A 21,320-nucleotide genomic window follows, 5' to 3' on the forward strand; every position below is an offset into this window, starting at 1 on the left:
AAAGACAGTGCTGTGTGTTACTCACAAACTGTACTGCCTCGTTAACTTCCTCACACGAGGAGCTTTAACCTCCTGCTTTTCTGTAGGGACAGTTGTCGGTGTAGTTTCAGGTCTCACGGGAGCTGGACTTCTAAAAATAGCAAGAAAAAAATATGTCATACAGGCTCTATTTAAACTACTTCATGCATGTCAACCAAGTCCTAACTCATCAACACTTATTTATCTTGCAAAGTGGCAAGTGCCCATTGAAGTTCATCCTTTTGTTCCATTTATAGTTCACAGGCCAGTGTGTGTACAGAAAAGGATGTGTGAACTCACCCTCCTGTGCTGGGCATACCATTTACAGAAGCAGCCACTGGTTACAAACACAGAGCCCATGTGAAAGACCATGTGGAAATGTCACTGTTTCCAAAATACCACATTTTAATAACAGACCAGCAGTTCAGTCACATCAGAAATATTTTTACAAAACTTATGTTTAACAAAAGCTATTTTATGAATTGTGAAACCTGTTCTGCTTAAAATAGTTTTTATTTGAAATTAAACATTATTCTCCCACAGTTGAAAGAGCAGCTCAAGGGAAATGAACTAATGGATTTGATCCAAGAAAAATTATCAAATTCTTTTTCCAACTTTCTAGAAAAAAGAAAAACTCAGATGTGTTTCAGATGCTCATTAATGTGAAATACATCTGCAGAGCTCCAACAAAGGACAGATATGGCAATGAGGATGTCCACATGAAGGAGTCTTCTCCTTAACCATTTATCAGTAGAATTAACTCAGGCTCCAATAAAAAAAAGTCATAAATAAAAGCTCCTCATGACCTTGGGAGGAAACCATTTCAACCATGAGCTTGAGGAGCATGAAGACACATGAAACATCTTAAATGCTGTTTTTATTTGAAGCAACAGGTTATGATTAAATACACTCCATGTGTACTATAAACATAAGAAATATGACAAACATTTAAAAAATAATTTTAAATTCCTGGTTAACAATTTGTGAAATGGTATTCTGCCATCTAATCTGAAGTCAGATTCTAAATTAGTAACTTGTGCAGCCCTACTGATTGCTGATGGGACTGCTGATGCACTGAGGCACATTCCACAAATGGCAAAAGTTTTTCTAGTCTACTTGCATTGTATTAGCCTTCTAAAGCCTTAATAAGATACACATGCTTAATCTTCACAATTGCAGATCCCTCTCATGCCCCTGTGTGTTTTAAGCTTTGTTAACTCTCTTTGATAACTTCTGAACCTGATGTCGAGCTGCAACTGAACCTACAGGGATGGCACAACCTTCAGGTCATATAATCAGTTTTCCTAAATATTTTTTAGTCTTTGGAGAGGTCACAGAGCATAAGATGGAATAATGGAAAGTATTAAAGTACAAAGGGCATAAATCAATCATAAACCTGACTACTAGTTCCACTTCTCATGAAACAACTTTTGTCAATTATTTACTTGCTATTTGTTCCCATTAATTTCAAGAAGTTACTATAGATGGCAGCAAGATATCTATGTAGATATATTTCCTGTCCCCAGTTCAAATTTCAATGTCAGCCATTTATATCACAGATTTCTCAATGATATTGATGCAGAACAAGCCAGCCAGATCTGAAGAAAGACCTTTTACTGAGTTTGTTAGGCTATTAGGCTGGCAGATAAAGGGAAGATGAGCAAAGGGGAAAAAAAAAATTTAAACAAAAATAGGCCCAAATAATCTGTTTGAGTCTTGAATTCAATAAATCTGACTTGGAAATCTGTGAATCAACATCATTATGGAAGTTTTGATAGTTTTGAATGTTTCACAAGATCATTTTGATCAAGTCAGACTTTAGATTGGAAGACAACACTAGCTCTTCTTTTGCTGAAGCAAATGTAGCTTCTGGTTACTGAAAAAATTACTTTTTCAATTTACCCAAAGTGATTTCCAATTGAAGTCTGGCATAAGCAGGATAAATAGGTTATGACACATCAAAGAGTGGATAGCCAGATTCTGAAGAGGTGTAAATGAATGTTGTTATTATTATGTCATTATTTTCAGCTCAAATACATTCGCTGACATTCTTGCTCTGTATGAGTGGTCCTCACAACTCTCCAATAATTTTGTAAGAGTGCATGATACAATTTTTAAATCTTTTAATCAACTCAGTGAGAGTGGAAACAAAAATAGTGGTATAAAATTTCTCACGACAACCTTATAGCCTGTGATTTAATTAAGTCATTCTTCCACACAAAGGAAGAGTTTGAGTGATAATTTCAGCTCTTTTGTTTCATTTTACAAAGCCTCTTTATCTCCTTTGAAATACAAGGTTTGTAATTTAAAGAAAAATAAGATGAAGAGGTGGGGTGGGGCTTTTGAAGTAGTTATTTCAATTGTCACAATCAAATTTTTGTTTGAAAAGATGTAATGCAATTTTGTAACTAAAGCAGTTTACAGAGAGTTCAAAGTTATAAAACACATGCATATGAAAAATTTTTAAATTCAAAGTCTGAATTAATGCTGAAAAAATGTTTAACATGAAGAATTTCACTCAACTGTAAATAAAATGCTTGAGATACAAACAGCACCTACTCTCTAATCCAATAAAAAGATGAAAAACTTATTATTTTCCTTTGAATGCTGCAGATTTTCAAGTAGGGAAAAAAAAGTCAAATAAACATTAGACATACCTACTCCTTTTTCAGTCATTGTAATTGCTCAGATAAACTACTTATGTTTTATATCACATCAGTAAAATATTCCACTCCTTATGTTCAAAATCAGTAAGCTTTTTAAAAGCAAAATCTTCTTTCCCATTATGATAAAATTTTGCCATAAATTTTGTTAGAGGCTGGCAGCAGCACCTACCTTTCCCTGATATTTATCAGGCCTCTGGGGGAGACACAAACACCATTTATTGCGCATTTTGAGAAGCTACAGTTTAGCTAGGAAATAAAGTAAAGATACCCTTGAATGAAAAGGAGCTGTGGCAATGCCTCTACCCAAAGACGCCATTAGCACAAGATGAAATGTTAGACTAGTCCTACAAACTGCAGAGATGGATTTTTTCCCTCATTAAAACCTTGCTAGGTTACCTCTTTCAACACCAGAATAAAAATTCCATGACAGCTCCTGTTTCATCTCCAAACACTCTTCCTCAGTCTGAACTTGCTCAAAAGTGTTGCTACTCTCTCAACAGCAACTAGATGCAAGAAGTCCTCAGCTTGACCAACCCAGCACCCAATCTGTGTTTTAAAAATGGCAGACTTTTAATATCACAGAAACTCTCTGTGGTATGAGAAAAATATGAGAAAAATCTCATTGGTATTCCAGAAAAAGTAGCAGAATAACTTCTGTTATTACCCTTTGATTTCTACAGCCAGAATTCTTATATGGAAAGATATTATTTTTGAAGAGAAGCCCTGTAATTATTTCAATTATTTAAATAGAGTGATTATGTACAGATATCACCATTTCAAGTTTGTAGTCCTATATAAATTACACAGCTATATAAACTACTGTAGTGCTGCACAAAGTCTATAGCTTGAGGAAAATTGAAAGTGTTAAAGGATCAGTGGGACTCAAAATTAAAATGAAAATGTACAGTCTATTGCAGTTCCTTTAGAAGGCTCTTTTTCAATGTCATTAATTCATAAGAAACCTTTTTCCTGTAACAGTACCCAACCACTACTGCATACAAATGAAGGTACTGAAGCAAGACAGAGTTACTTAATGACCTGGCACCTTACATAAAAATCTGTCACTTCCTGGTGGCAATGACAATAACAACCACGAATGTCAGCGTGCAGTGGCAGGTCATCAGAAACTGCCTGTGCACTGACAGCCCCAGCACACTCCTGAGCCACAGCCAGCACATTCTCCTGAACTAGCTTCAGCCTGTTCCACAAACCTGCACAGCAACACAAACACAACCCAGAGGGAGATCCCCCCCAAACGCAAGGAATCTGTTTTGTTCTCAGACTAGCGGCCAAGGAGGCGACCAAAACCAAAACTGCTCACAAAAAGAAATCACCCTGTGGAACATTTCAAGTGACCACAGAGGTGCACGGGTTTAGCTTGAACCTTCCCTTGAAGGTGGCATGCATGTGCTCATGCTGAGGGAGCCAGGGTGGCCACCACACCTTGGCTCAGTTTGCAGGGCTGAGGCTGCACTGTTCCTGCTCCCCCACTTCTGTGTGCTGTACCTTCCTTATCCCTGCCTGCTAAGGTGGCTCTGGGCAGACCCTCATACTTGTTTGAAACGTGGCAACATCAAGAAATTTGATTTGTGGGATCAAATTACCGTCCACCTAATAAATGGAATGGCATTAATTAACTTCTCTTACCTTGGAGGATCCAGTTCAGGATTTTAAAACCACCAAAGTCTGCTGGGGGAACACACTTCCTGCATTTGTCTTTAACAAACTTTATCCTCTTTGCTTCTCTTTGTGCCTGTTTTGTGATCTGGAACAATCCCTCTCCCTGTGTCTTCCCAAACTGATGCCAAGAGATAGAGGATAAAAGCCCTGTGATTTACACAGATACAGCCAGCTGCATGAAAGTTGACCTGCTTTCAGGTGCTGACTCATGGAAAAGGAAAAAAAAAAAGCCCCAGAGGTTGATTTTGGCTTCAGAATTCCCTTTGAGTGGAAAAATGATAGTGAAAACTTGGGAAGGACAAGCAAGAAAGAAAGGAAGGAAAAGGAAAAATATTTAATAGATGCATTCTCCTGTATATTGAAGACATAGCCTAACAAGCTAAGCAAACACAGACAAACACTCAAATCTTTCCTAAGCCTGTGCTCTAAGGATTTCACACATTTCTTTTCCAAAGGTCATCTGAAGTTAAGAAACAGTATGTTCTTCTTTACTTTGATAAGATAGCTTTTCTCCGAAGACAGGTTAGCTTTTCAAAACCTTACTTGGACATTTTAAAGCTACTGCCCATATCAAATTTTCTGAATCAAGATTTGTGCTTCTTTTTACCTCCAAACTCCCCTCCCTATAGATTGCAGATGTAAAACAAAGATCCTTGCTACAGCTTATGTGCTTTTCTTACTCACAAATTGAGCTCTGTTTCTCTTTAAGGAAAAAATGCCCACCCCTCCATTGCCCTTACAATGAAAATCTAAGTCCAGTCCAGACAAAAATACAGTGCCCCTGAGGTTTTCCAGGTAGATAATGATGGTACAGGAACTGCTCTTCTCTCACAGCTTGGGTAATGCAGGAGGTCAACACCTGGCATCTAAGGTCAAACTGTGCTGCAAATCCTACCCCTCCTCACAACAACCAGGACAGTCATTATGAATTCTGCACTTTCCAAAGAGCCTAGGCACAGTTTAGGGAACACGGGACAGAGCCAGAGAAATGCACCTCGAGTGGGGTATTTCATCAGCTTAATCTTATCTGAAAGGTCTGAGTACTGCTCCTTTCTCTGTAGTTTGGAGGTTAAGAACACAATTACAAACAATTCATCAGGATTTGGCTTCAGGCAGCAGGTCAAAGAGGTCTTTAAGACTCAGAATGAAGTCAAAGAACATACCTAGGTGTGCTATCTGCAATCTTTAATGCAGACTGGCATGCAAAGGCTATTCAAGAGCTCAGCTTGAAGTTATTACTTTGATGCAGAAATTACTGTATAAGGTTCCTGCAAAAAGCTAAAGCAGTAGATCCATTAACCTGTCCATGGAATGAGGCCACAGTGATGTGTATTTAGATAATTTGCTTTATTTTTGGAAATGTTGGTTGAAATTTTTCAGTTGGAGAATGATTCTTCTTTATTATTTTTTTTAGGTAAACACAGAATGAGAGAAAAGGAGCTTTTTAAAACTAATTCACATTTCTTAGGAAGAAGTCAGAATAGATAATGTTTTTAGTTTACCTAGAATATTTCACAATATATTTAGAAGGAGATATTTAAATGTGATATTTCAGACCCTGTGTCACAGACTTAACTCCATTCTGAGTTTAGGAAAGAGCAGCCTGCTTGAATCCACTGAAGTTCATGCCAGGTACGACTAAGAACATAATTCTTGATCAGCTTCAGTTCTGAACTTCCTGAAAGTTCTTTCAGATATATCTAGTTTTCTAGGGAACGGAAGTCTTCAACTTGAGGAAACAAGCTGCCCATAATCATCCAGGTGACATATCAGGTAGCATGAAAACCACTCTGACATTCACTGGAAGTATATGTGTAAAAACAGATACTGAGGTGCTAGTTTCAGATAGAATTGTCTACAGATCAGGCAAACATCACTACATTTTGCACCTTGCTTATACAGTCTTATTTTGAGAGCACCTGCAGAGCCAGAGTTCTCTGAAAAACATGTTTCAGGTTCAGACTGCAGCAGGTATGTCAGCAGGACGTTAGCTCAGAGAGCAAAAGATGACAATTTAAATGTTAATATAGTTTGTGCAGGTGAGAACAGAGAGGGAAAAGCACAAGGGTGCATGCATTACTTTGCAAGACGCTCCTTCCCTGATGATACATGGAAGTTCTATTTTAGGAGTATCACTTTGGTCGCGAAAGGTGTCAGACATTTTCCCATAAATTGAAAGGCAGCCAGACTCAAAGCCCAGTGCACCTCAGAGGCACAAGCCACAGCAGGTTAATCACATTCTGACAATCTGTATGAGCAAAGCTTACTCTGCAGTGGGCATTCAGAAGAGTGCCTGAGATCGCTTCTCCTTTTTCATCTGCACCCCATAAAACTTGATATAATTTAATGTTTTCCACCCTTCTTTTCTGGTGTGCAGCATCATCAAGCTCTATGAGATAACATTTAATTTTATGTTATGTGTTGAGCAGCTCCTAATGCAATTAGTCTCAATGTAATGGCGTAATTTGGTTTTGGATGGGAAGATTTACAAAGAAAATTAGAATAAATGAATGCACAAAGCACCAGCTGGTGCTTATACCTACTCCCACATAAGAAGAATATTTCTATTTGCAATCCTATGAAAGATGAGATAATTTGGATAACAAGGATCAACAAAGGGTGATGCAGCAGTTGGTCTAAACAGAAAGAAATCCACAGACAAATCCTGAACCATGTGGGATATAAAGCCTGCCAAAGCTGGCAGCAATCCAAAAGCATATTTTAAGGGAAATAAATATTGCAGCGCATAAATGTACCACATGGTGAATGACAGCAAGTGGCAACAGCAACAAGAACAGTAATAACTGACCAGCCAGCTCAAGAGCTTCAGCTGAAGAGGGCTCCTGACTGACAACTGAAATTGTGTTTACGCTTTTGATCACTATTTTGAGTCAGAGGATGTGCAATCTCCATCCTGTATTTGGAGGTTTTCAAACTCCAGATAGACAAAGCCATGGCTGACTTGATGTAGTGTTGGTCACAGTCCTGCCTTGAGCCCTCATAAAATGAAGACTAGCATGTAGCATATCCAGAAGGCATTAGTGTTTGCATGCACTAAACATAAAATATCTAAGCTTTCCTGAGCAGCACGTGAACATGAAGAAAAGTATACATTATCAGCAATAATAAACTAATAAATATCTAATAAATAAATAATAAACTAAATATTTAAACTAAGATGTAGTTTGGCTATGCCCAAAGACAATCAGGATTTTGCCTTGTCCTAAGTAGTAGCAATTCCTAACATCTGAACTATTTTGATATAATTGTTAACTCTGGAATTCCTTAAGCCAGTACATCAGAATTACACCTGGGCTTGCATTCAGACATATTTGAAGAAGCAAACAAAATTAAAAAAAGTGCAGACCTTTATCTTAAATCCAGCCCAAATCTGTATGTGTGAACCTGCATGCACATGCACACAGGTATCCACGCTACAGGCTTATCCTGTGGTCATAGGCAGAAAGAAAACATACTTCAAAGAGTTTTCAGGAGAAATTAATGTATAGGCACTGGGGAAATTGTACAGATGGTGCTTTGAATAAGAAAAGAAATTCTCTTGATGGGGTTCTGTGGTTAGCCATATATTCTTTATATTTAACAAATTAAGCAGGCTGGCAATTAGGCAATACATTTCTGCAAAGAAAGTCCATGAGTTTATCTTTCCAGCATCCATCCCTTTACTGAGAAATGGGTGAGGTTTGTAAAAAGGTGAAAAGGTGACTTTGTGATTCACATTCCCTTGATATGCTGCAGAAGAGAAACCTCCATGTCCCAAATCAGAAGGCAGGACACACCCCTCATCAAGAGGAAAGTGTGACCAGAGGTGATAGGAAAGCTGCTGACTACATTTTTCATTTTTTTCTATTTTGCACAACATCTTACTTCCTTCATTATACTTCCTTCATTGTTTCTGGCAGACAGCTGGAGCCCTGATGTCTCGAGGCTAAAAGAATCAAATACTAAAAAAATAGTTGGTGGAGGCAGGGGATGAGACCTATGAAAACTATACTTAAGAACATTCGGTAATCTCAAACCTGAATTAAATTAGATATCTAATCGGCAAATTCTCCCACAGCACCTCTCCCTCAACACTTCCATATGGACACAGAGACACACACCTGAGTGTAAGGAATTCTCTAACAGATGGGAAAATACCTCTGCTGCTTCCTCATAATCCCTTACAGATCATTTGCCACCATGACAGGTTCTTTTACAATAGTAAAGGATAAATTGATCTGCTAGAAAGACTTTTCAAGCTCTGTTGTAAGATGAATTCCTCTTGTTGGTGTTTGAAAGGACTTGACATGATCACTTCTTCCCTGGTACACTTGGGGTCTACATCCCAAAAGAAGTACCATTAAAAATCCTTGCAAAATGACTGCCATATACAAATTCCAAACTAACCCAGTGCTGACACAAATACATTTTTACTACATGCCATAACAAAGGGTGCCTCACCACGTGAAGTGGTAACTGCAAACTAACTGTATCTATTTTTGATTCAACACAGATAGTATAAAAAGAAAAAAAAAAACCCAACAACAGCAACAAAAACAGCAAGAAAAAACCCAAATCAAAACAAACAAACAAAACCCCCCCTACTTTTCCCCCAGGTGTTTCATCTTCCAAAAACCAAGGTTCTCTTCTGCCTTGTCCAAAATGCATACAGCCCAGCTATGTAGTTACTCGTACACAGTTACAGAGTACATATTACTTTGGTGTTGGAGAAAATGTGTGTGCTTTCAGATCTGTTGTAACAGAGCTGTAATAAAGCAAGGTCTGAGTCTGAAGAAGAGTCTTATCAAGGTAACTCATGGCTCTTCTATTTAACCTGCTAGAGAAACTCCCCTCCTGTTAGCTGCTCCCATTTGACTTTGTTAAGCTGAGAGCTCTGTCACATGCAGCCCAGATGGATCCAGCTGAGGCAACCACCCAGCTTCCCTGCAGCCACTGTCCAGATCTGCAGCTCTGTTACAGGTTATCAGCAAAGCAGCAGGGTCAGCAAGGGGGATGTATGACCATGTCCCAGTACACACAGTCCCAACACACTCTATCAGTCTTAACTGAGGATTAAAAAGGATGTAAGCTAGAACACTGCGGCACGTATTGGGTTACTTGAGTCACCAGCTTTTCCCTCATTTAATGTTGGAACCAGTACTTGAAAGAGTCTGTGAGGGGAAAAAAAAAAATCCTATCCAGAGGAGGAAAGCCTATAGAAACATGCAGGACTGCTCCCCAAAAGCAGGGAGTGAGAGAGGACTGTGGTCTGCTGTGATCCCACATCCTCCTGCAGCTTAATCTTGTGTGTACAGGTTACCTATTAACAGCAGGATCAGAACACAACCTCGCACTTCCAGCCCGTGCACCAAATGACAGAGGAAATTTAACAAGATTTCTCCTCCTGAAAGCTGACAAATCAGTGCTATTTCAGCTACAGCTCTGATTCCCCCTTCCTCATATTTAAAATTACTTACATAAAGAAGTGTCTGGAGTTTGCCAGAAGACACGGAAAACAGGTGGATAAACTGCCTGATACATGACAACTTTGCACAAGTACAGCATTATCCTGAGGCCATGCCCATGAAAATGACTGGAGACCTACTTGTAGGAAAAGTGGCTATACCACACATACATATGAGTAATTACTAGTTGAACCAGAACTAATTCTACAAAGAGCTATAGCAATTGTTAGCCAAATTGAGTCTGTCATGGCAGATGCTAAAATAATTGCTCAGGGAGATTACAGGCCATATCCAAGCAGATAATTCATTAGAAGTGTAATATTCAGGATGGCAATGGAAGAGCAGACAAAATGGTAGCAAAGAGCACAGTTTTTAATCAAACAAGCACTACTGCCCTCCTCTGTCATCCGCTAGTTCTCTATTTATATGAACAATTCATGCTTCAGTTACTGCTCAAAACTGCATATGTGTGCTTAGTAGCTGGCCTGAACAAATTTCCCTGTGTCTTGGGTTTGGAAAAAACAAAGAATTTTGTAGTGTTTTGTACAGTCAGCAGAGTCAAAAATACACAAAGCCATTGTCTCTGCTATAAATCCCTTGCATGAAAAGAGTGGAGTATTGCTAAAACACTGTGACAGCAACTGGTTTTAACCAGCAAGATATTTCAGCAAACAGAGAGTCCTCAAAGATTCACAGAGGTGCTGTTTATAGAAATGTCTGCATGGGTACTTTCAGGGAAAAAAATATGTATTCCACATGGAAGGGTTTTTTACCAAGAGTTCTTTTGCTTGTCTCTGCTAGAGAAGAGAAAAGCTCCCAGATAATTTGTCTCCCTGTATGAACTAAACCTTGGCTCTACTCAGATGCAATTCCTAGCAGAGCAAAGGCTCATTTATGTCCATCAAATTCCACAAGATAGAGGTTACAGAGGATGTTATTTGCAAATAGGTCACATGCTGGCTGGCTGCAAAGGTGCATATATTCCTGCAGAAAGGGTAGCTGCTTGAAGGAGACAGAGAATGGTTTGACACTGGATTTATTTTGCATTTTTCTCTGAGTTTTGAATGCAGGCAGTTAAAATCAGTCTATCACTTAAAACTGGTCTATCCCTGAGCATTGATTACTTGTATATGTGCACTTTCAGGACACAGCAAAAAAAGAATACCATTTCGTTTGGCATAACTCACTGTAGAGGAAATGATGCTTGACATAAGACAGATAAAAATAAATATTAGACAAATATTCAGCAGAATGCTGCATACCAAGAACTCCAAAGTTACTTTTACAATTTTATAAGCTTGGATGTGCGTGAAAGAAAACAGTGAAATTTGCTTTGCAGCCAGGTTACCAACGTTACCTCATGCTGAATAGTACTTTACATCACAAAGCACGCCACTCATTTACAGTTCAACATGATGCAGCAGGAGAGAACCTATTCCAAAAGGTGGAGTAAAAAGGCTTTTCTACAGATGTTATGCAGAAGTTCAGCAGAAGTGATTAAGGAAAATAAGTCTGTAGCCACATTCCCAGTCACGAAGGGATATACAAATTAGGTCCTCCTGAATTGCTTCTGGAAGTGACAGCAAACCAACAAAGGGTGTTGTGGCAGGGACAACATATGAAACAAAGAAATAGGTCACTGTGCAATGTATGTGATGAATTTTCTTAAGAAAGAAAACAATTTTTTCAGGACAGTTTTGTGGAGGTGTAAGAAGTGCAATGGAACAGAAGAAAAATGGGTGATTCTAAATATCAAACAGACTTTACGGCCTCTTGGATAAACAAATGAGAAAATCATGATCTATCAGGTGAGACATTTCAGCTCCTCAGGGTATCCCAAGATAAGAGACTGGGAAACTGGGAATCACAGCTGCACTGCAAGCAAGCCAGGCGCTGCCATGGGAGGCAATAGTATGGCCTCTTGTGTCTCCTCCTGCCTCAGCACCACCAACCATCCCACCATTCTTCTCTAGGTAGCTGCTCTCATCAAGCAAACACAGCAACTCTGCTAGCCCAGTCTGGTCAGAAAGGAATTTCTGAATGAAGTGGTTTCTGAAGGCTAGTGTAGATTTATCACATTGTAGGAAAGATAAGCATTTGAAATAAAGATTGACAACTTTTCCCAACTTAAAGTGTTTCTTTTTGAGTTCAGAATGACTTAATTTTTCAGAATAACATTACCACCCTCAACCAGACTTTTCTATAAGGTGAATAAATGTCTGCTTTCTGTTGCAAGAATCACAAAGTGAAAGTTATAAAATAAAATGGCGAGATGACTAGTGCTCCACTGCATATGTATATTACATGAACATATATAACAAGCAGATACACTGGTGTAATTAGCTGATTAATAGCCATGATGTAAATCTGTAATATTTTTCCCTCAAACTATCCCCTCAGATTTCAACACTGAAGATGTCCAAAGTGATAGCACTACCACACACATAGAGGAATACGATTTCCAAATGCTCCTGCTGTAAACCTCCTCCCTAATCACCTGCTGGAAGACAGAACACTCAAATAATGTTTACAATTAATATGCCTCTTCAAAATGGCCACTCCAATAAAGAAAGCCAATTATCCTCTGTCAACAGAAGAAAAGTACAATCAAAAGTAGTCCCTACTGTCTGCAAATGAGCCATTTTTCCGAAGGCTGTATACCAAATGCCTCTTCTTCTGCGAAGAAAAGACCTTGCACAAATCAGGAAAATGCAGACAAGTGGATATTCCAGTTTGGACACCTAGCATGTTTCTAATAGAAAAGTAATGAAAACTGACTTATTTTTATATAAGCTTTTCTAAGATTGTCACTAGACCTGTATCCTTACCCAGAGCTTTTGTCATTTATTCAAAAAAATACACTCAGCTTGATATGTAAAGCTGAGCTTTTATCAATTCATAAACTGTATCTGATATATATGTATAAAATAAACACTGTTCTGACAGCCACCTTCTCCTCAAGTCATTGCATGGTGAACTTTACAGAGCAACCTGGAGATATGAAAATTGAGCTTTAACAATAGGTTTAAACAGTTTTTAGGAAATGCTTCATACATCATACATTAATTTTATGCTTCCCCTACAGACAAGAAGCAACAGACCTTACATTAGGGTCCTGCAGACTGGAGGTCTTACTGGGATTTACAAAAGAGGTCTCTTCTTTCACAGCCTGTTAAAAGAAGGAGCCAAAGTTAGTACAACGTCCATGCACGTAGTATAATACAACTGTTTATTAAAAAAAAATTCCCGTAAGCACCTCAGAAAACTGCAGTACCTAAAATGCCTATTCTGTCCAGATCTAAAAGACATGATCTTCTTGGGCTTTCATATCCTACAGCTGAGACTCACTGTGATGAGCAACAATGTACAATGTGTAGGGCAATAGTGTAAGGAAGAGATTGGTACTGGAGCAGAAAGAAAGGAACACTGACATTTATGGTTCCTCCAGAAAGCACTTGAGCAGAAATCATACAAAATCTACACAGACAAACATATTGTAGTTGAGCTGTCCTTTCAATTGGAGTAGAATAAATATTTATGTAGCCTAACTGAAATAATGATGCCAACTTTTCATTCAGTCTTTGAAAACCTAACTGAAAAATGTGATCCCCTACATATATTCACACTGTATGCACAATTCACAGAAAATCTCACCCACTACTGCTCTCTGCTAAATTACAGAGTCCTGTCTATCATATACTATTTGTCTGTCGAGTTGAAAATACCAGTACTGCAAACTAACTTACATGGAAATTGCTTTATCACCTAGGAAATGCCCAGTCTGGGCAGGTGTTGATACACTCTTTCATCTGAGATGCAGTATTCCACAATCCATGTCTAAATGACAGTGTGAGGACAACACTGCCCCCCACTACAGAAAATACTGACTACAGAGACAAGAGTATCACCAAATCAGTCAGGGACTTCTCAGACTGTGACATTTGCACCCTGCTACATGAACAGAAGGGGACTGAAATAGTCCTACAACAGAGTGATTTTTCAGTGTTCAGTATCTGAACCACAGTAATTTGAGGCCATAGGTCCAGATCAAATTAAATTAAATGTGTCAGTCTAATCCTCTTAAAAAAGGATGGAACAGATTTGTTCAAATCCATCAAATCCAAATCAAAGGATTTTACAGACTTGTAAAAATATTGTAATGTTACGTAAGACCCTCCATTCAATAAAAAGTTATATATTCTATTTGAGGGTACTCATAAGAAAAGGAAACATAATCAAAGCCGAGTTTCTTCTATATATTAGTGATGAACTAAAATAAAAATATCAGTAGGGATACTCAATCCTTGGGGAAATTACCCAAGCTGTGATAGGTTTGGGTTGGTTTTCCCCTTATACTAGGAGGAACAGAACCTTCATTGCCACCTCCTAGATCATTATGTACCAGATCATCAGCCATGGTGGGAAGGGACTGTTCTAGCTTGTACACACAATTAATTGTATGGGCAATTAAACTGGAACCACTGGGAGCCTGACAGAAAGTGAACTCTGCTCTGGGTCTTCTCCAGCCAGGCAAGTACCTGAGGTGATGGGTTAGACAGCATTTTGAGACAAGTCCTCTAGTAGTAAGTTCACCCCTTCCTATTAGAATTGTTGAACTTGCATATTGATACCAAACCCATCACCTGCAGAGAGGGGACCCTCTAACCCTCACCAGCAGGTTTACCCCTCTCCTAGGGGGCTAGTTTACACAGAGGGAACTGGCTTACAGCTAGGTTACTTGGAGGTGAACAGGATCAGCAGTAGCTACTGCAGAAGCTCCACTCCTATATAGTGCTCTTACATATTTGGGTTTAATCTCCCTCAGGCAGAAAGGTTTCCTCAGTCCTGCACAAACACTTCAGAAATTAAGGAATCAGATAAATGTGGGACATAATCACAAAACTACTGTCATTGTAACTCAGCCACCAAATGTTTTGCTGCTCAGGTTTTCAGTGAATTAGTGTCACATCATAGACCATTTGGGGATCAGGAGTGCAATTTTTAAAATTTTAATAAATCTGTAGCTTTAAGAAATTCAGATCAGCTTTAGTAAACTTTTTTACTCATCTTCTAGCAGCTCTGTCTAGCATAATGTTTATTCAAAATCTATTGCTTTCTTGAAAGGGAAGAAAAAAATTTTAAGGACTTGAGAGAAAGCATTGAAAATCATTCTTTGTTGGCATAGATGAGCAGTGGAAGCAATATTTCTTTGTTCTACAGGAATTATAATGCTTTTTATAAAGCTGTTTGGTTTCTGAAATCTGTAAACATGAATCCAGCTGTCAGAAATCTAATACAAAGTCTCTTCTTCCACACTGATGTCTTAGCAGCATTTTATTGTTAAGTCTGTCAAGCTAGCTGCTTATTATATGTCAAATTGGTTACTTTTTAAAACTATAAATTTTAGTGCATTCCAATTTTCACCAAATTATTTGATCTGCATTTTAAGATGCACTTGAACACAACAACAGAAAAGAGATTACAGAGATCAAGAATGCAATGCAGGGGTTGTGACCAGTAATGAAATTATTAAAATTCCACCTAATTAAATGCTATAAACCATGGATCTCATTAGCCAGCTAAGAGGCCTTCACTGTGTTAGACCCTTGGTTCCTGTCCAGCTCCATGACTACATTATTTCTCTCTTCTCTGCATTGGAAGGCTAAGGTTGCATCTCAAAACGTCATATATTCCTAAACAGCATGACGAGCATTCTCCATCAAGGAGAATTATTTCTCCTAATATTAATTTTTCTCTGTTTTTGCTCATGTTTTAGAGATCAGAAAAGGCTCCTGTACCCACAAGTTAGCACTGAAGACCAGTGAGCAGATAGTCACACTCTAAATTGTAAGGGGAGAGGGAGCATGCCAAGAAATGGGAGCGGGGGGAGCTGAACTGCCTCAGGTGATGAGGCCTGCCCTCAGGGTGCCATGGGATGTGCATTGGCAGGTACAGATTAACAAGGATGGGCTCATTCTTCTCCCCTTATGCCTCTTCTCCCTATCTGTGAATGAACAGATTTGGGAAAATGTTATTCCTGCAAACCCTTCTGCAAAGGGCTTCAGCCATCAGAAAGTGTAGCCCCCTTGCTTCACTTGAGGGCTTATTGGGTTGTTTGTTTCAGAACAAGGTCAGTAAGCCATCAACTGGCAGCCTGTCACTTTTATTTTCCTTCTTAACGCTGCAAATCACATTCACTAATCACAGAAGGACTCAGCCTTCCTGAAAAGACATGACTGTAGAACAAGGGTTATGCTTGTAGACAACCCTTACAACGAAATTCCCAGATGGCTTGCCTTCCTTTAAAAACAAGTGCACCTGCTGGGGCCAGAATTTGGGTTTCCATTGCAGGATGTCTCCCAGCAGTGGAGCAAGGGGGTTTAACAGAGGGAAGCAGGAGGTATCTGGTAGGGAATGTACACAGAGAGCTGGGCAGAGGCTCTCACCCACTGAAAGCCCAGCACTGAGCTGTGTAAGAAAGACAGAGGCAGAATCAAAGCATGGAACTGCTTAGATCTTAGCCAAGGCAGATTCTCCCCTCCCACAGAGGTTGCTGCTCTGAGGGAGAGATTTCAGGGCTTAGCAGACCTGGAAGCGTAATTTATACAGAAGCAGATTAATTTAATAATTACCCAAAGAGAAACAAGATACTCTTCTGGCTACCAGACTGCAAACTAAATTAAAAGTTGATATATATAATCCATCCACATAATGCCATTCTCTTTCTTTATCTGCATCAGGCTCAGAGGAAAAGAAAAGTCATTAATGTTCTGATTTCATATGCCATTAACTTTCTGGATGATGTTAAAAACAAAGAATTATTTTATCATTTTAAGCATTACTTTATGCTATTTAGGGACAAGAAACATGACTGGGCAGCAATGCCATTGTACAGGCTCTCTTCACATATGATTGCTAAGAAATAGTTTTACCGAAGGATGAAAAGAGGAGAAAAGAATTTAAGTAATATAAAAATTTCCCCACAACTCTCTAAGCCATCTACCTATGGGAAGCCTGGGAGTTCTCAGACTGCTTTTCAGTCAACTCCTGAGCACTGCTAATCCCTGCTGCTGTCTTGGCAGCCAGGTCCTCTGGAGCCTTAGAGAGGGGGTGGATGCTCCAGGGATGCTCCAGCAGACTCTGCTGAGCTTTCTAGAGGGGGTGGGAACACTTTCTGGCCCATGAGAGTAATCCCATGCATGAATTCATAAATCCTGGTGGCTGGATTTGCCTAGTGAACAGCAGCTCCTTCAGTTTTCTTCTGATTAAAGAGCTAGCCCCAGGATAATGATGGAGGACAGAACCTTAAAATGGGAATTGGTTGCACCTAGCATGTATCAAGAGAGAAAATACAGTAAAGACAGAACTTTGGGTGCAGCCTTCTGTGATTTTTGCCAGTGGGGCACTGTGCAAAGCAGTCTGTGTCCTTCATGCCTCAAGCCAACACCATGGGGAGCTAATGCCACCTGTGCCTGTCCTGCATCACAAGGGACATTGCTGCAGCTCTCACCTCTACTGATCCAAAACAGGAGTACTTTGGATAAGCAAAAAAACTGCATGAAGAAGCAGATCAGTGCAGAAAAGGGGGACTATCAGGTTCTCATCTGAGAAAGACAAGGGTCTAGAAAGCTCATAGGAAACATATGATGGATCTTATTTAGCAATTTCACAAAGTTCTCAGTTGCAGAAGGGAAGGGAGAGCAAAACAGCTTTCAAGTGTTTGAAGCTCTTTAAAGGTAAAGAAGGAATGACTCTCACTGCAGTGGCCTGGAAATACTTCTGTATTTTGGCTCTTTCTGAATCTCTAATGATGGTAAGGAAGCATGAATCATATTTGATTTTTCAGCTCTTTATCAACATTTTTATCTTTTGTCAGCCATGCCAAATGTTGGCTGATCTCATTAGATAATACAGGCTAAGGAACATGTCATCAGGAAGAATGTTCTGCCAAGGTAAACCTACCTTGGTGATTTAATATGTCAAATGTAACTTTTCAGGCAGAAAAGCATGATGTTTATGTCTCTTGGGAACAGACTACTCTGTTTTTCTCCCTCTGAACGAGGCCTGGCACCATGGGCTGTGGCAGGGTTCTTACACATCAAGGCAATTAACAGAACTTGTCTCATCATGTCCTGGCACTTAGAGGCAGCCAGAGAGGAGACAGAGCTGACATACCCACAGCTCTCAGTCTTGTGACACCACTGCCACGTTTGCCTCCACTATCCCAGGGAGTAAATTCAAGATCTCATCAGTTCCCACATTCTGTTTATGTAAATCTTCACTCTCTTCTGTACCTCCAGCAAGGCTGCCACATCATTTCCTCAGTTCCTCGCCTGATTTTGAGGTATCATTGCTGACACACTTCTAATGAGCTGCCATGTATCACATGTGTATCACACACAATCAAAATCTTGTATTTTTACACCTGTGGAACCATCAAATTCCTGTAGCCTCACTTTTTAAGTTGAGCAAATCTGTTTCCACATAGCAACTGAACACAGGGAATTTGAAGCTGAGCTGTTTTTAAATTCCATTGTTATGAACCATTATAACTGATGTGATGCTGCACTTGCTGCTGTTCCAGTTGAGAGTCCCAGTGCAGCTGCTTCTTTTTACCTAGCCTGAAATTTGACAGTGAGGTTATTGCTCATCCAAGTGGGTGACTAACAGCAACAGCTTTAGCAAGGAAGGCACAGTGTACATGAGGAGCTGTGGAAGCTTCCCCCACAGCCTGAACACCTCAGCTGCGACCTGTTATGCTCACATAATTTCAGTCCTGATCTCTGTGCAGACTGTCAAATTGTGCAGTAGCTCAATGCTGTGAATAAGGACGGATGGAGGGAGGGAGGAAAAGAGGAGAGGGAAGCAAACAGCACCTAATTCATGATGGAAGGAGCCTGAAATGTTGGAAAAGCTGATCCTTTCAAGGTAGTTAAGTCAACATCTAGTGAAAGCTGAAAATTCCTCTGGGTATCCAGAAGGATTTATTTAAGTCCTATTATAAGAAAGATTGCATATGATTATAAATCCTCAAGTGTCTTCCCCTCACCTACTCTATTTTCATTCATGACCTGATTAGGGTTTGAATCCAGATCTCCTTAAGTGAATAAAGCTCCAAAGACCCAGCTTACATAAAGACAGTGATTTTTTTTCTAGAAGTACATGGTAAAAGCATCTGGACTTCGAAGATGACAAGTCCTTACACTTGATTCTTTCCTTATAGGAGGCAGAACACTAAAAGAGACAAAGAATCGTCAAAAATGTAGCCATGACACACTAGCACTGTGGATCACCTCACTTACACACCTTTTCTACCATAAATAATGCATAGATGCCAGTCTCATTTACGTTGCAGCCATGGCTTGCATCTAAGTAGAGAGCACAGGATGACACCAGTGTCCTGCATGACCCGAGGATATTTTCTGTATTAGGGACCAGTCCTTCCCTCAAGACAGCTCTAAACAGCACAGGCAACCTGCACTTACTCACATATTTGCAATACTTAAGGCAAAACTGCATGATATTCAGCCTGTACTTGTTTCTAGGAAAGGGAGAAAAAAGAGAGATGGCTATCGGCCTGGCCTCAAGATTTACATGTGTATAGGCTTGCCAAGAAAGTTAGTGTGTGAAAGGACTTAGAGGACTGAACGTCCCTTTGTTCAGCCTAAATGTCCCTTTGTTTACTGAGAACCAAGGCAGGGGAATCAATGCAGGGAGAACCCAAACCTGGCTTATTGAAGATACCTCTCCCTGGCCAAGAGTTTCCATTGGGGTTGAAAAGGAAGAAGAAACAAATGGGATTTTGTGTGCTCTTTTGTAAGGATCCTGCAGCTCCAAACCACCTTTTCTCACCACATTTTTTCCTCAGCAAACAACCCATAATGTAGCTCAGTAGTAATGTTACCTCTATTTGTCTTCTCTAAACTGCACTGCAAAAAAGCGCCTGCAGAATGAGCTTGGCCTTCCCTTGTCTGCAGACAAGGGGAAGATGTGAGTGATGCAAAAATCAGCTGCAGCAGAAATCTGTGAGAAACGGGATCCTTCCCTGTGCTAACCTGCTAGACGCACATCAACCCAAGGATTTAGGAGAGCCTGGGTAACAGGTGTAGAATACAGACACCACTTGTGGATGACAAACTGCTAGAACGCAATGCACACTGCCTGCCAAAATAAAAAGCCCTGCTGAGATAGCTGTACATTTGCTCAGGACCCTGTGCTTAACTTTAAGGACAATTAGGATTTGTCCAAAGCCAAAATGGATATAAATAGCAACTGAAACCTGCAAGTATCTTCCCTTCATCACTTGGGCCGTGAACTTTTTGGAAAAGGGAATCTTTGTGATACTAACAAGTCATGTCTGCTCAATCACAGCATATCACAGCACTGACTCATGCAAGCTGCAAAAGGGGGTTTTAAATGCTAGGGAGAGCTGGTCTTTTGTATTCTGACAGCTCCTTACTGCTGCTTTATACGAGTACCTCTCAAATGAAGAGCCTGGAATATATGCAAAAAAAAAAAAAAAAAGATATGTCAGTTGCTTCACAGTGTTTAGGGCTCCCCTGGAGCTTAATTACAGGGGAGCTGTGACATGTAGTGTGTCAGCTAAAAGGTGGCATATCCCTGTGGCACAGTTTGAGAGGTGTGTTGTGAAATATTACTCATTTGCTCTTGCCCTACAGGTAACTCTATGGCATGCCCCGTGCAAACCACAGGTTCCCACAGCTGCCTGTGGGTTCCTCACACTTCTCACCTGTGGGGTCCATGGCAGTGAGCTCCTAGATCCAGCTTCCAGCATCCCCATGCACATTGCAGTTTGATTCTACATTTAGCACATAGATATTCACATCTTCTCCAAATATTTTTTTTTTTTTTTAAACCCTCACTCATGTTAGGTTTCTGCTGCTCTATAAACCACAAGCAGGGCTAAGTGATCAGCACCATAACCTTACAAATTTTTGGTCTCTGAGAGCTATAACTGTGGGAGATATATTGTCCCCTAGGAATGTGATAAAGAGCTCTTCAGCACGATTCTGAAATGAAGAAGCACAGAGATCATATTCCAGGATATATTTTCAAATGCCTAGCAACATTTCCCCTGGTTCCATTTTTTAGATCATATGCACTGGAATCGTTAATTTCTAAGGCTCTCTTTTGTGTTGGTGCCTAGCTGCCATTAAAAAAAAAAGTAAACTACAAAAAATTTCTGTCCCAGCTTATATTTTCCATTTGCAAACATCTACTCCATTCTCTGAATTAACAAGGAACAGCTTCTTCTTCTACTACATGCAGGAGGTGCTTTCATAAACTTGTCACATCCTGATGTTAGTAGCATATGGTATTGAAAATATTCCTACTGCTTGAAGGGAGAGCTGTTACAAATGCTTCAAGCAACAGTTTGTTAATTTTGGATGAGATCCTACAGTGCACCAATATTTTTCTCATGCTTTTAAACCTAACCATATAATGAAGATGCCCCATGAAGTTTCAAAAA

The 21,320-nt window shown here is 39.7% G+C and overlaps 1 protein-coding gene across 2 annotated transcripts in view; it reads right to left on the minus strand.

The window, feature by feature from the left end:
- EPB41L4B (erythrocyte membrane protein band 4.1 like 4B) overlaps positions 1 to 21,320 on the minus strand; it is a 168,278-nt gene that overhangs the window by 33,322 nt on the left and 113,636 nt on the right. For both annotated transcript variants that reach the window (XM_033512170.1, XM_015618467.3), the window contains exons 19-20: positions 12,931 to 12,998; positions 26 to 130 (exon numbers count right to left, since the gene is read on the minus strand). In XM_033512170.1, the coding sequence (XP_033368061.1) occupies positions 26 to 130; positions 12,931 to 12,998 (173 nt within the window). The remainder of the gene's footprint in view (positions 1 to 25; positions 131 to 12,930; positions 12,999 to 21,320) is intronic.

Source organism: Parus major, chromosome 2, assembly GCF_001522545.3.
Source record: "Parus major isolate Abel chromosome 2, Parus_major1.1, whole genome shotgun sequence".
NCBI classification, from domain to species: Eukaryota; Metazoa; Chordata; class Aves; order Passeriformes; family Paridae; genus Parus; species Parus major.